The sequence below is a fragment of the Terrapene carolina genome, unplaced genomic scaffold, assembly GCF_002925995.2.
Source record: "Terrapene carolina triunguis isolate 2854851 unplaced genomic scaffold, T_m_triunguis-2.0 Scaffold42, whole genome shotgun sequence".
In the NCBI taxonomy this organism is placed as follows: Eukaryota; Metazoa; Chordata; order Testudines; family Emydidae; genus Terrapene; species Terrapene triunguis.
The window spans coordinates 11,774,804-11,789,283 of record NW_020664393.1 but is presented as its reverse complement, the minus strand read 5'-3'; the positions used below and the strand labels follow the sequence as shown (position 1 = coordinate 11,789,283).

The 14,480-nt window shown below is 44.7% G+C and overlaps 1 protein-coding gene across 1 annotated transcript in view; it reads right to left on the bottom strand.

Annotated features, from left to right (window-relative positions):
* The window catches only part of ASCC3 (activating signal cointegrator 1 complex subunit 3), a 447,702-nt gene extending 441,820 nt beyond the window's left edge, over positions 1–5,882 (bottom strand). Inside the window, 1 exon segment of the mRNA XM_029912229.1 lies at positions 5,748–5,882. Coding sequence (XP_029768089.1) covers positions 5,748–5,868 — 121 coding nt within the window. The 5' untranslated portion in view covers positions 5,869–5,882.
* Positions 5,883–14,480: the final 8,598 nt, after the last annotated feature.

Here is a 14,480-nt window from a genome sequence, read left to right as displayed (position 1 = left end):
TTGCTCCAGTCATATGAGCAATGAAAGTGACATGAATCTTTAAACTCAGAATAAAACAATAAGAATAAGTTGTTGCAGGATTTTACAGTTACAAAGGTGTTGTAGCAATAAAGCATCTAGCTTTTACTCTTTTTAGTTGTACTTTTATTTATTAAGTATTTCTATGTCTATCACCTTGGTATTCTTTATGAAGTTAAAAAAAACAAAAACAAAAAAACCTATTTTCACACCATCAATATTCTTTGTACAAACTAACATTTTTTAAAAATTGGAGAAGGCGTTGAGGATGTAAATCACGCAACCTGACTGAACATTCTAAATTACTTTAGAACACAAGATCAAGCCAAAGCTCTTCTCTGCTCCCCTAGCTCGATTCAGCCACTAGGCATTTACTGCATACTGTACAATACACACATTTTAATTTTAGAACTAATGCAACATCATGTTTATCTGTATCAGTTAATGCTGGATACAGATATTTTGTCTACGGACAAAAACAGAAATTTACAGTGTGCTCAAATCAACAAAAGCATAAAGAATATTAATTTTACTATTTATATTTATAAATCAGTGTCAATAAGAGCTTCTTAGGGAACCAAGTGCCAAGAGAACCTTTAACTTAGTTGTTGCTGGTTTTGCTGATGATTTCATTTGCCTTGTTCTTGATTTGGCTCTTTTTATAAGTAATACGTAAATATACTAATTTATGGTGAAATGATGAATTATGTAATTTTGACAGACACTGTATACCCCTACATTTTGTTTATTTGCTTACTGCTGTACTGGGGTAAAAACAAAAAAAGAGAAACCCAAAACATCTTTTGTACTAAATTAGCTTTAATACATCAGGCGCTTTGGGAAGCAAAAGGGCAAACAATAAATTTAATTTAATAATTTCTAATGAGTGCACTCAATACTGGGCTGCTCCCTGGTTACTTTTAATCCTTTTAAAAGTGTTTCATTACTAGACACAGATATCCTAGGAATCCAATGACAACAAAAAAAAATCTACCCACGAACACCTCCTCAAATATTCATGCTTAAGTACAAATCATGTTCCTTAAAGTCACCAAGAATATGAAGGCTGCTCTATATCTTTGAAAAGTTTCAGGTGTTTTTCGTTCATAGGCTATAGAGCAATTACGTCTTTGTATCCCAGTAGAACAAATAATGCTGTCACTCACAGTGCCAGTTAGAAATATTTAATGAGAACTAAGACAACTCTGAATGCTGATGATTGGCTAACTAAAAGTGATAGCAGCTGTGCTTGACTGAAGACACTGTTGTTGAGTTTAAAGCACAGTAGCAGGCCAGCCTGACCTTCTCTCTATATCTAGGGTAGAATAAGCTAGATCTCTCCTTGCTCTCTCAGCAATGCAAGCTGAGTTAATCTAGTCAGCACCAAAATATTGAAAAAATATCCTTAGGAATTCCAATAGGTTTCAATCAAATTAATTCTGAGATCTCAGGGACAGTATATCGACTTTTAACTTCACTTCCTCCTCAGAAAAGGACTGGACATGAAGACAAAAAAAACCTCAAGAATTGGGATGATGAAGACTCAGTAACTAGTTCTGTGATGTCACCACCTGTTCACACAAAGAAGTTGTTATAGTATATATAGAGCTGAATAGCCAGGATTTAAAATAGTCATCATATATAAGAAGAAAGTAATTACAAATAAATTGATTTTCTGCACAAGGATTTAATGGACTAGTTTTAGAAGATGCTAAGAAACCTTGAAGTCAATGGTACTCAGCACCTTTGGAAACATCAGGCCACAACTGAGTAATGCATATTCAAATTAAGCAGGATTGAAGTTACTTTGAACATTAGTAAAGTAATTTTAAAATAGTTATTTAAATCATTCTTGTTGCTTAAATAAGGTAAATTTAACTCAATAAGATGGCTAGATTTAACAAGTTCTACTACTCATTATTTATGTTGCAAAAATTGGGGAACACATTTCTGATTTATTTTAAACTAACTTAGTGTTGCAAGTCTTCATAAACTAAGCTACTGGTTCCTAGTTTGTGGGAAAAAGGGGTTATGGAATTATTGGAACGAACACACTTAATTGTTCTATTGACAGAGCAGTTAAAATCTTGTGAAACATGCCTTAAATAATCATTGTTAGCAAGTGTGTATAAGATGATTAAAGTTCATATATTAAAAGAAAAGAAAAATACTATCGTTCCTATCAAATCTTAAATAAAAAATTGTTTATAAAAAAAACTCTAGGGAGGAAAAGGTTTCTTCTTTATTTGTTTTACAGAAAGAGCCAAGATCAACCCTCTTTTGGGAATTAGCACTTGCTGGATCCTGGTATGGTGGAGTGAATCCAAAGCTGCAGCATCAATAAGGAGTATCCAAGTGAAGGAAGGGAAAAGTAATATCACAATGTCTTGCAAGTGGTCCATAGGGATGATGGGTAGAGTGTAGCCAATCAGTCTGAAGTGCCAAATAGGAGTAACCAAACATTAAATACCTAATGGGTAACCTTACCCATCCCATGGGTTGAAGGGGAGAGCATTAAAATCTCTAATCTTAAGTGGATAAAAATGTCAATGGGTCTGGACAAGAAACGGAGAAATGTGGGCATAACTAGCCAACATAACATCAACGCGGCAGAACATAACGATTATAAATAGCGGCCCAGGAAAAGATAAACTTATGATATGGTTGGCAGTGGAAGGGCATATAACCATAGAGGGTTTAGTAATTGTACACACATTTTGAGGGAGAATCCCTCATGTGCTTTTATAGCATGGTATGCCCCCAAGTGGACAAAAGAAGAAAGAGACCATATTGTTAAAATGGGCCCATATTTGTCAATATAAGCAATGCCTTATTTAATATTATTGAGCCATGAGGCGGATACAATTGGGTAGTGGTTCATTGTGTGCCTCAACAAAAGATTATACCAAGGATTCAGTTAAGTTTGCAACGACCTCGGTAGACAGCTGGTAGAGCAAAACAATGGGTGTACGAGAAATATATAAGCCAAGTTTTGTTTTCCGACTGGTCTGAAAGTAGCAGAAATATAACAGGAAACATGTAAGTGGGATATGGAGGATTGTTGGACCCAACAATTTTAGTAAAATCTTTGCCATATTATGGGTATTCCAAGCCTTAGTAAGTTAAAATTGGTCATTATATATAGAATTCACAGTCCATTTTCATAAATTTCTTTAGCATTTTAAAAATCTTGAATTTCATGGTTTCAGATATTTAAATCAAACTTCACGGTGTTGTAACAAAACATGAATACGTATTTTAAAATGGCAAAATATAAACACGTAAAGCCCTTAAGACTCAGCATTTCTCCAACTGGGGGTCCCAGTTCATGGTATTGCCACCCTTTCTTCTCTGCTGCCTTTAGAGTTGGGCAGCCAGAAAGCAGCTGCTGCTGGCCAGGTGCTCCGCTCTGAAAGCAGTGCTGCCACCAGCAGCAACACAGAAGGATAATCCTAGATAAAACGACAATGTTCTCACAACATCCAAGATGTGAAGTTTCATTGTACACAGGATGGAATGCAGTTTAGAGAAGAATACCAGGAGATGAATCAACTAACTGATATGGAAATCAGAAACTATCTTTGACAGAAACTTCAGGTTGAGGCCCAAGAGTGACTCTGTCCATGTGAAAGGCCATGTAAGGAGGGCACAAGATGAGGACCTGGATGAGGGCCTAGCAGATGAGATTGGCTCACTCGTGGCTGTCTTCATTGATAGACAGTAAATACAAATAGTCAGTGGCTCAAAAGGGGGAGACCCATCAGTCCAAATAACACTAAGTTAAGGTCCCAGGAAGGAAAGAGTTCCTGGATCAGGAGGAAAACCATGCGAGAGTCCTTTAAGGAATCTCACCATCATGCCGGGGCAAGGAAACAATGCAGGCTTTGTACAGGAGCATTACTCTCTGAAGCAATCAAGTCTGTCCCTTAGCTTAATACCAGTATAGCTGGCTGGGGCGTAGCCACAGGTGGGCCACAGCCTACCCACTTAGCATCCAGACCCACCCCGCAGCCCCGGCTCTGCTCCTGCTTCAGTGCTTGCCCCACTCCTCCTGCCCAATGCTCCAGCCACGGAGTGGGATCGGGGGCTTGGCCCGCTTCCGCAACCCACGCGGCGCTCCAACTGGGGAGCCGGGTTGGGGGCTTGCCCCACTCTGCCCACCAGGCACTCCTACCAGAGAGCAGGGCGCGGGAGCTTGCAAGGCCCCAACCCCCGCTCCCCTGCTGGTGCACCAGGCGGGTGGAGCAGGGCAAGTGCCCGACCCCATTCCCCGGCAGGAGTGTCGGGCAGGTGGAGCAGGCCAAGCCCTAAGCACCAGGCAGGGGGGGCAGATTTGGTGGGGGCACAGGGCACACATTTTTACAGGTTCCCCCAGTTTTCTGGGGGCCCTGACCAGAGCATCATTCCTCCCCCTCCCCACAGGGCTGGCAGGAGGAGGGGAAGGCAGCCCTGATGACTCCTACCCCCGTCATTGCCCGCCCACCCCAAGTCAGGGCCCACCCACATGTCCTGTCCTGGCTACTGATACCTGGCATCAATTTCTGATAAAATAAATAGCCCAGTATAGCTAGACTCAGAGTGGATACTGGCAAAAACTGACACTGCTTCCCAGACAGAAAGTCACTTGGTATGTCAGCCTGGCCAAGGGTTTTCTACTTTGGAGCAAAATGTCTCAAACCACAGCAAAGCAGTTTCTTTCTGCAGATGTCATTCAGGCAGTCACGTGCAAGGATGTACATCTTGGATCCCATAGGACTATCAAGGTGATGGACTGCCATATTTACACATATAACAGGTTTACGTAGCTTAATCCCCACCAGTCATATTTATCCTGTGGCTGCTGTTTGAGATTTCTGAAACAGTAACCAGGAAAAAAATACAGGAAAATTTAAGCCTACCACCACCAAACTCAGGGAGATAATCCTTAGCCAAGCATCAACTATGAACGAAGAACACCCCCTACCTACAAAACATCTCCTTGACCCTCATGCTGACAAGGGGTGACTAGGAGCTAATGGGGCTCAACCCACCAATAATGCTAATTGAAATTTTTTCAACAAAAAACACTTTTTTTTAAATAGGGTTTTGTTGAAAACAAATTTTTCCCACACATTTTGTCTCACAAAGTTTGGTTTATTGAAAAATATTCAAATTTTTTTAAAACGTTTTCATTTTGACAGACTGGGATTTTCCTCTTCCCCCCACCCAACCCCTTAAAAAAAACACACACACACACACACAATAACTCCACTCCGTCCCCTACACTGGTAAAAGGGGTGGAGGGGAGGTTAAAATTAGAGGCTTCTTCTCTGTCTCGTTTCCCAAGTGCCTAGTTTCAGAATGATAAAGTTATTAAAAAATCCATTCTCTACTATTACAGCTATTTCTGCACTGAAGTAGATACCACCAAACTTGTTCTCTTCTCTACTTGTTGATGTGCCAAAAGTAACTGTAACACCTTAATTATTGGAGGTTGCTTAAAGAGCAGTAAGAGACAGCACTCTAAAAGTATGAGAAGCAACAATTCCAGAAAATGGAAAATTAAGTCAAATTTAAAAGAAGTCCCGAGGCCCAAATTCCAACCTTAGATATGCATATGTAACTCAGTTTGGCTTTAGTTTCCAGGGTATATCTGAGGGAAGAACTAAAAAGAGTACAAAACATATATATCAACTTAAAATTTGGTTTTCAGGTTGATGATATTAGATTACTAACAAATTAAGACTTACCTATTTGTTTTGCAGCCTGTAATATAGTTCTTAAATGTCCATTTACAGACTGCTGTTCTTTCTTGTCCAAACTGTCTTCAACAAATTTTAGTATCTTCTTCCATGTAAGCTCAGAGCTCATTAACTGTCTATGTAATTTTGACCTTTTATTCTGAAAAAAAATAATCAGAGAAAATAAGGGCATTTTGTTTAGAATTAACATGCAGTTCGTAAAAACAAAGGCTAATAGGAGCTGCGGAGCCAGTGCTCGGGACTAGGATGACCAGGTGTCGACTGGAACACCCGGTCGAAAAGGGACCCTAGGGGCTCCAGTCAGCACCACTGACCAGACCGTTAAAAGGCCGATCGGTGGTGCTGCGGCGCTAAGGCAAGCTAGTACCTACCTGTCCTGGGAGCTGGGTGGGGGAGGTGCCTGCGAGAGCAGCGCATGGAGCCTCCTGGCCTCCCCATCTAGGACCTGGACCTGATGGCTGCTTCCAGTGCACGCACAGCGCGGTGCCAGCACAGGTGCGGGAAGTAGGAGTGCGGGGGGTGCTTCAGCATCCCCAGGTTTTACGCGGGGCCACCAGCCCCACCACCCAGCCACTGGCTCCGCACATAAAACCTGGAGGTGCTCCCCACGCCTATGCCCTGCGGCTGGCCCTCCACCCACACTCCACTCCCCAACCCCTCACCTCACCTGGGGCTCAGGTCCTGGCCGCTGGCCACAAGCCCGGGGACCCACACCGGCCCCACCCCTGCTCCCAGGCCTCCGCTCCCGACCCCGCACATGAGGTCCCGGCTCCTGACCCTATGCCCGTCCCCAGCTGTGGCCTCAGCCCCCTTACCTCTGTCCGAGTCCCAGCTCTGCTCCCAGCCTCAGGAAGGGGGGCAGGTAGGGGGAAGGGAGCTGGTTTTCAGCACCCCCACTACTAAAAATGTTCCAGCGCTACTGGATGCCAGGACAGGCAGGCAGCCTGCCTTAGCCCAGCCCAGCCCCCCCCCCGCACCGCTGACCGGGAGCCGCCCGACGTAGGCCCATGACCCAACCCCTAGTCCCAATCCCCTGCCCCAGCCTTGAGCCCCCACAAACCCACAGCCCCCTCCTGAACACCAACCCCCTGCCCCAGCCAAGAGCCCCCACCCACACTCTGAACCCCTCATCCCCAGCCCCACCCCAGAGCCAGCACCCCCACCCCAGAGCCCTCACCCCCCCACACACTCCAACCCCCTGCCTCAACCTGCAGTCCGCTCCCACACTCTGAATCCCCCTCCTGCACCCCAAACCCCTCATCCCCAGCCCTACCCCAGAGTCCGCACCCCCAGCAGGAGCCCTCACCCCCTCCCAAACCCCAACTCCCTGCCCCAGCCCGGAGCTCCCTCCCATGCCCTGAACCCCTTATTTCTGGCCCCTCCCAGAGCCTGCACCCCAACTCCCTGCCCCAGCCCAGTGAAAGTGAGTGTGGGTGGGGGAAGAGCGAGCCACCGAGGGAGGGGGAAATGTAGTGAGCGAGGGGCAGGGCCTCAGGGAAGGGGCGGGGCTAGGGTGTTCAGTTTTGTGCGACTAGAAAGGTGGCAACCCTACTGGGAGCGGGGGCAGCGCACGGAGCCTCCCTGGCCGCCCCTGCACCTAGGGGCCGCATGGACATGCCGCCCACTTCTAGGAGCCGCCAACTGGACTTTTAACAGCCCCGTCAACAGTGCTCACTGGAGCTGCCAAGGTCCCTTTTCGACCAGGTGTTCCAGTTGAAAACCGGACGCCTGGCAACCCTAACTTTCGCTATACATCCAAGCACTACACACATGTGCGCACACAGGTAACTTTTGTAAAAAAACATACTCTGAACACATCAACTCCTGAGAACGGTTTTATATTAAAAGGTAATACGTGTGTTCACGCTGAAAACAATTCACACTGCCACCAAGAGCCCAAGTGTACTTCTCTCTCAAATTAAGCTTTTCAGCATTAGTAATAAAAACACTTTGCACTTCTATAGCACTTTTCATCCAGGAATCTGGATGGTTATGGGGTTAAAGTAAGTCACCTTATTAGAAAAAGTGGCCTTTTACAGATCACAATGGATTCCTGTGCCTTAAACACTACAATCAGAATGGCCAAGCAATAGACATTTTTCACTAATATAAGTTTTCCTTTTCAGCAATATTTGCAGCACCACCTGTTTTTAAACAGTTTCCCTACAAAAATTATGCTTTTGTTCTTGAAGATGTACTTACTGGAATATGGGATGCATCACATATTAAGCAGTCACACTGATGCACCACATTTTTAAAAAAGAGTAAACAAAGGAGGAATAGTAAGATGTTACCAAAAAGCCCCAAGCTTTTTAAGAGGACGATAGGCATAAGAACATGCACACCTAAATAGACCATTGTTCATCTGCTGCATTTCTAACAGTAACCAAAGCCGAATGCTTCAGGAGGGCATGAAATAATTCCCCTGATCATGCAATTTCATACCAGAAAGGGAAATTCCTTACTGACCCCCAGCTGGTCAGTTTATACCTTGAAGCAGAAGGATCACTGGCCATATTGTTACTGCAGTTTTTAGATTTCTTCATACCAGGACAGGTTCTAAGCTTTAAAATCTTACTAAAGTTATTTGCCTCAAATATCCAACTTCAGTAAATTCCGAAGGTTAATTATATGTTGTATACAAAGGTTTTATCTGACATTTTAAGAGATGAGATGGGATTCTGAACATAAGTACTAGCTGTTCTTCCTGTATTCTCATTACTATTTTTCCAGTTAGTGCGGGTGCAATACTTTACCGCATACATGAAGCAACCTAATGTATCCACTTTCCCCGTGATACGTATTCTCTTTGGAATGGCCCAAAGCTGTAAATATTGATTATCAATTCAGTCCTTTCCCTTCCTGTTTGGGTGATACTTACCTGTTCGAAATCTAATCAGCCTCATGTCAGAAACTGTCTCTGTTCTTACTACTACCCAGCCGCCAGCACTGGGTCTGAACCCCTCTCTCACACACACACACACAAAATTAGAAAATGAAGAGCAACACCAGATTAGCCCCTCTACATCATTCACTAATATTTTTCTATTACAAAGCTATGTTAAGAGAACATTACGGTTGCAAAGTCAAGCATTCAAAAAGTTTGGAAGTCCCAAACTAAGGTTGCTTGTGCAACCTTAATTTGGCCTCCTTGTGCGTGTATATTGTGATAGTCTTTAATTACATGATCACATACTATTTATTTTCCACAGGAACCTTCCTCATTCAGTGCACAGGATGGATGGTGCCCACCTAATGAGCTGCTTTTAATTCTCTTTGTTCAATATGTGATGCTAAGACCTTATTTAATGCACGTTATTCAAACTCTGGTCAGAAGATAGATCATGGGCTCTTCTATAGTGCTCATTACTATAGTATGTGAGTACTTCACAGTATTATTGAATTTATTTTCTCAGTATCCTTGTGATGAGAAGGGCTATTACTAGCCCCATTTTACAGATGGGTGACTAAGACACAGTGAGATTTTATATAATCAAATCACAGCTGCTTTTGACTTCAGTTGTACCTGTAAGCACTCCACACTTCCACAAATCAGATCCTTGGAATCTCACATTTGGCAACTAGAACATGAAGAAAACACACAGTGATCACTTGTGAAAAGTTTGGCTGAAGTGACTTGCCTACATTCATATAGGAATTCCTTAGTAGAGGTAGGGATGGAATCTAATTTTCCAGGGCAGCATTCAATTGTCTTAACCATGAGACCATCCTTTCTCTTCCTGCAATTCCCTGCCTCATTCACTACACATCTTCCAACTTCTGCAACCAATGAGGTGGGGTCCTACAACTGCTTCTTTCATTACAACCCTGATTCACCCCCAGAGCAGATCCATCCTCTACATTAAATAAGGCAGGGGTCTTGTGGAGAAAAAAAACTGTACAAGACTCTCTGCCTGGAACACCCTCTCGCAGCGAGACCTGGCGTTGCAGTGCTCTGCCTCAGTATTCCCCCTCCTCTGAATCTTGAATAGGGACTTCACAAAGTCTCTGTTTCAGTAACACCTTTGTTTGGGCTCATTTATTAAAACAAACAAAATATTCCAAGTCCAAAGATAAACGCCTCAGAGTCCAAACTGACAATGTCCAACAGACTCAGAAACGTAGGCTCTCTGCCAACACCAAGGCTCCTCTCCCATGCTGACCTTCAATAAATGTTCAGAGCAGGTTCTTACTAAACACAAGAAAACATAAATTTGCCTCCCTTCCTGGGCACCTCTTCTACATAATCTGCCAATACTCCCAGGCTCTGCAGAGTCCTTACCTGATGTTTTAATCAAGCACGACCTTCCAGGGCTTCCTCCCTAGAGCTTTTTTGGCCAGCAAGTTCCTATTGCCTCCCCTCCCACGGGACTCTGTCAGCCTCTCCCAAAAACCATTCCACTGCCCCTGCTTCCTGTTCACCTCTCCTTAATGACAACAGGCTCTTTATAAAGGAACACCTATCCTCTTCTTAGTTGCATTCAGTTAAGGTCCAGAGGCTTGGAGCTAGCCAGCCCTGTTCATTAAAGGGGCAGGCTACCCTGTTACAGGAACAAAATAAGACTTCTTGTCTGATCTGTCTTCCCACTGCACCCTCATCCAACTTCCAGTCATCAGCCTCTGCCCCTGTCCCCCCCACATACATACACCACAAGCTCTCCTCCCAGCCCCATTCTCCCTCACAAAGCTCATTGTCACAATCTCCACAACAAGCTCCTTATCCAGTCAGTCAAGTCCACTCCACAAAGCTGTTTCCTCACCCAATCTGTCTTTCCCCTACCCCTATCCAGTCCCAGTCTCCCAACCCCAGGCTCCTCAACTGACCTCATTCCTTCTCCCATCCCCACCCTGGCTCCTTGTTCCAGTCCCCTACTTCTCTCGCACACCCACCTTCTTATCCAATCTGTTTTATCTCTACCCTCTAGTCCCTGTGATCAGCCCCCCAGCAATTCCAAGGAAAGCCTTGCTCAGCTCCCACAGCCCCATGCTAGAACATGCTCAGTGCAGATGTAATCTTTGGAGAATATAGCTGCTGAACTCTAGTAAGTCTCTAACAAGCATGTGAAGGCCTATAACTTGGCCAAATTTGGAAAAATTTTCACAACAGTAAAAGGCAAATCCCTGACACCGTAATGAACTCCAAATGTCAATTGCCTGCTCCAAAGCCTGGAGGTGTTAGAGCTTCTCAAAATAACTTCTTACAACTAGTTCATTATGACGAGCAAATCAATGTCTTTTTCCTTAATCCAAATTTTCAAATGGACTGAACCATTTTTGCTGAATCTTTGCAAAAAAAAGTTCAGCATGAGGCAGTGTCACGCTCTGGAGTGCAATGCAGACCAGCAAGGGCGGGTGTCACTGCCTGTCCTGTAGTGCCTCAAAATGCTCGACTGCTGCTCTCTTCACTGGACACTTCCACCCATCATAAAAGAATGCACTGAGTGTCTGTTTGTTAAGTAGTCCTGGTTCAGCGCTCCAATTTCAGCAGCCTGCTTGTTACCACTGCCACCCCCTGGCCTGATTACCCAAAATCCCCTAATCCCAAAACCATGTGCTCTGCAATGTCCAACCCCCTCCTGAACCATTCAGAGATGTTTGTTTGTCCCTTTAAAGATACAATACCCAGCAGCTTGCCACATTAATTGAAGTTAACATTCACTTTTCCTCAACCACAGCCCTGGTTTGGTTGGTTTATATGGAAAGTAAAAGAATTTTATTCTCAAAAGGAGGTAGGATTTTAAGGGAGTTCTAATTATAAAGGATAGAGCTAAAAATAATTACAAGCAAATAAAACTGAAACACACTTTCTAGCAGCTAAGACTTAACAAAACAAGCTACAGCCTTTGTTCAACATAGTTTCTTTACCAATCTACCTTCCAGCAAGATGGCTGACCCCTCCCCCCCTCCGGTTAGGATCTCCCACAAAGTCAAAAGTGCTTGGTTCCTTTGTCTTCTTAGGTAAAAGATCACTTGGGGTTCTTTGCCCCTCTTTTATAGTCCAGTGGACCTTTGAAATGGATTCTTCTGAAGATTACTTTGGGGAGGAGGTAAAGTTCATTCAAGCTGTGAGGAAAGCGACATGGAGTTTGGTGGCAAAAGGAAGTTCCAGGCTGGTTTCTTCCCCTGATGGTCATTGCTAAAATACAAACTGATCTGTTTCCCTCAATCTCCTTCCCCCCCTGCAATGATGCTGAAAGGTCATTTCCTCTGCTTGTTGATCCTGCTTATCATCTATGTAAATTACATTTCCATTGTCTCCTAATGTCCTTTGGAAATACCTTTAAGGTGGCAGAACCACATTCTTGTCTAGAGTGGGATAGCTTTAGCCCTGCCTGGCAGACATAATTTAATAATAATTTTCAAAGTTTTAATTTGTCCTCTGTACATACACCACACAATAATATTGATTTTTAGCATGATATTAGCTTTCTATTGGTATCTTACATGACACCTTCTAGATGGCGGGCTATGAATGCTCACAAAATTGGGGGTTGGGGTGCGGGAGGGGGTGAGGGCTCCGGCTGGGTGTGCAGGCTCTGGGACGGTGTCAGAAATGAGGAATTCAGGGTGTGGGAGGGGGCTCCGGGCTGGGGTAGGGGATTGGGGTGCGAGCTCCAGCTGGGGGTGCGGGCTCTGGGGTGGGGATGAGGGGTTGGGGGTGCAGGAGGGTCCTCCGAGCTGGGACCGAGGGGTTCAGAGGGCAGGAGGGGGATCAGGACTGGGGCAGGGGTTTGGGGTGCGGGAGCGTGTCAGGGGTGCAGGCTCCTGGCCGCACTTACCTCAAGCAGCTCCTGGAAGCAGCGGCATGTTCCCCCTCCAGCTCCTATGTGGAGGCACAACCAGGCGGCTCCGCACGCTGCCCCTGCCCCAGGTGTTACCCCCACAGCTCCCATGGGCCTGGAACCACGGCCAGTGGGAGCTGCAGAGGCAGCACCTGCGTTTAGGGCAGTGTACCGAGCCGCCTGGCTATGCCTCCGCGTAGGAGCTGGAGGAGGGACATACCGCTGCTTCCAGGAGCTGCTTGAGCTGTGGGGGTAATACCTGGGGCAGGGGCAGCGTGCAGAGCCACCTGGTTGTGCCTCCACGTAGGAGCTGGAGAGGGGACATGCCGCTGCTTCCGGGAGCCGCACGGCGTCATGGCACACACGGAGCAGGGCAAGCCCCGGACCCCGCTCCCCATCGGGATGTGGCCCCCGGGCCGTAGTTTGCCCGCCCCCGTTCTAGATACATCAGTGAGTTGGGGTACACTGAACTGGTGAGGCCAACTGAAACTTACTACCAGGTATCAGTGAGCCTCTTGCTGTTTTGGGATGCTGTTAGGGTGACCAGCAGACAACTATCATGGAAAATTTCAACCTGAATGATTTAAGTTTGGCATAATCATAACCTACTGAAAACAGGCTCTTTATAACAGGAAGCATTGGGCAACCCTCACTAGAGGCGTTGCTATCTGCATCACCTATTTATAAATTCTATTTGCTCTCTATCTTCTCTTTTCCCAACTAAATACACCAATACCAGTATTCGTAAGCTTTCCTGAAATGGAAAACCCCCACCACCAAAACCATCCCTCATTCTAGTCATTACCAGTGTCCTTCTCTATTTTTTCTTTTTTAAGGAAAAAAAATGTAATGATAAAAGGAATGGAATTTTAAAAGATATAAACATCTCATTCCTCAAAAAGTACTTTCTCCTTTACCAGCTCCATTCATTCATGTGGCATCATCCTGGATGAAGAGTAGCAGCAGTGGTAATATAACAAACATGTTTATTATTCAGATTATTCTATGACATTCAGCACTGGAGATTATTTAAGAAAAAAGTATTCAATAAAGTGCACTGCAATATTTCCTTCCAATTTATGCTGTATTAGTTGTTGCTAATGCTTGGTTCAATGGATGGATTTTCTTTTAATGTTTCACTTAGTTGCAATCATACCTTAGAAACAAGAGGAATAGAAGGCTAAAATCTGATCTCAGTTACAGTAGGGGAAATCTAGAGTAAATTGAAGTCAGTCAGGTTACTCTGCGTTTACACAGGTGTAAATGAATTCAGAATCTGGCTTCATGTGCTCTCCTATGCGTGGGAGTTTCACATAGATCCAAAGTGCCAGATACCAATTTATTTCTAGCAATTTGCTATAAAGAAATATCTGGTTGGTTAGAGAAACATTTTAAAGAAAAAAAATCATGCCATAGGTTTTTTTCTTTACCTTTCATTTTATAAGTTGCTGGTCTTGAATACAGTCAGCAACTTTTACTCCTTTGGACTTTTATAAGGATTGTCTTAAGGTTCAGTTTCCTCTATAGCTGTTACACTTGTACAGTTAATCAGCCTTGCATTGATCTTAATTATTATTTATAATTAGTCATACACAAGCACCCAAGGGGTCCAGTCAAGATTAGCACTCATTGTTCTCTGTACAAATCTAAAAGGGAAAAATTACCTGTGTTCACTTGAACATTTCCTTTTTCAAGTAGCAAAATCCATAGATTCTAACCCAGGGGTCGGCAACGTTCGGCACGCGGCTCGCCAGGGTAAGCACCCTAGCGGGCCGGGCCAGTTTATTTACCTGGTGACGCGGCAGGTTCGGCCGATCGCGGCACCCACTGGCCGCGGTTCGCCGTCCTGGGCCAATGGGGGCGGCGGGAAGCCGCGGCCAGCACATCCCTCAGCCCGCGCCACTTCCCGCCGCCCCCATTGGCCCAGGACGGCGAACCG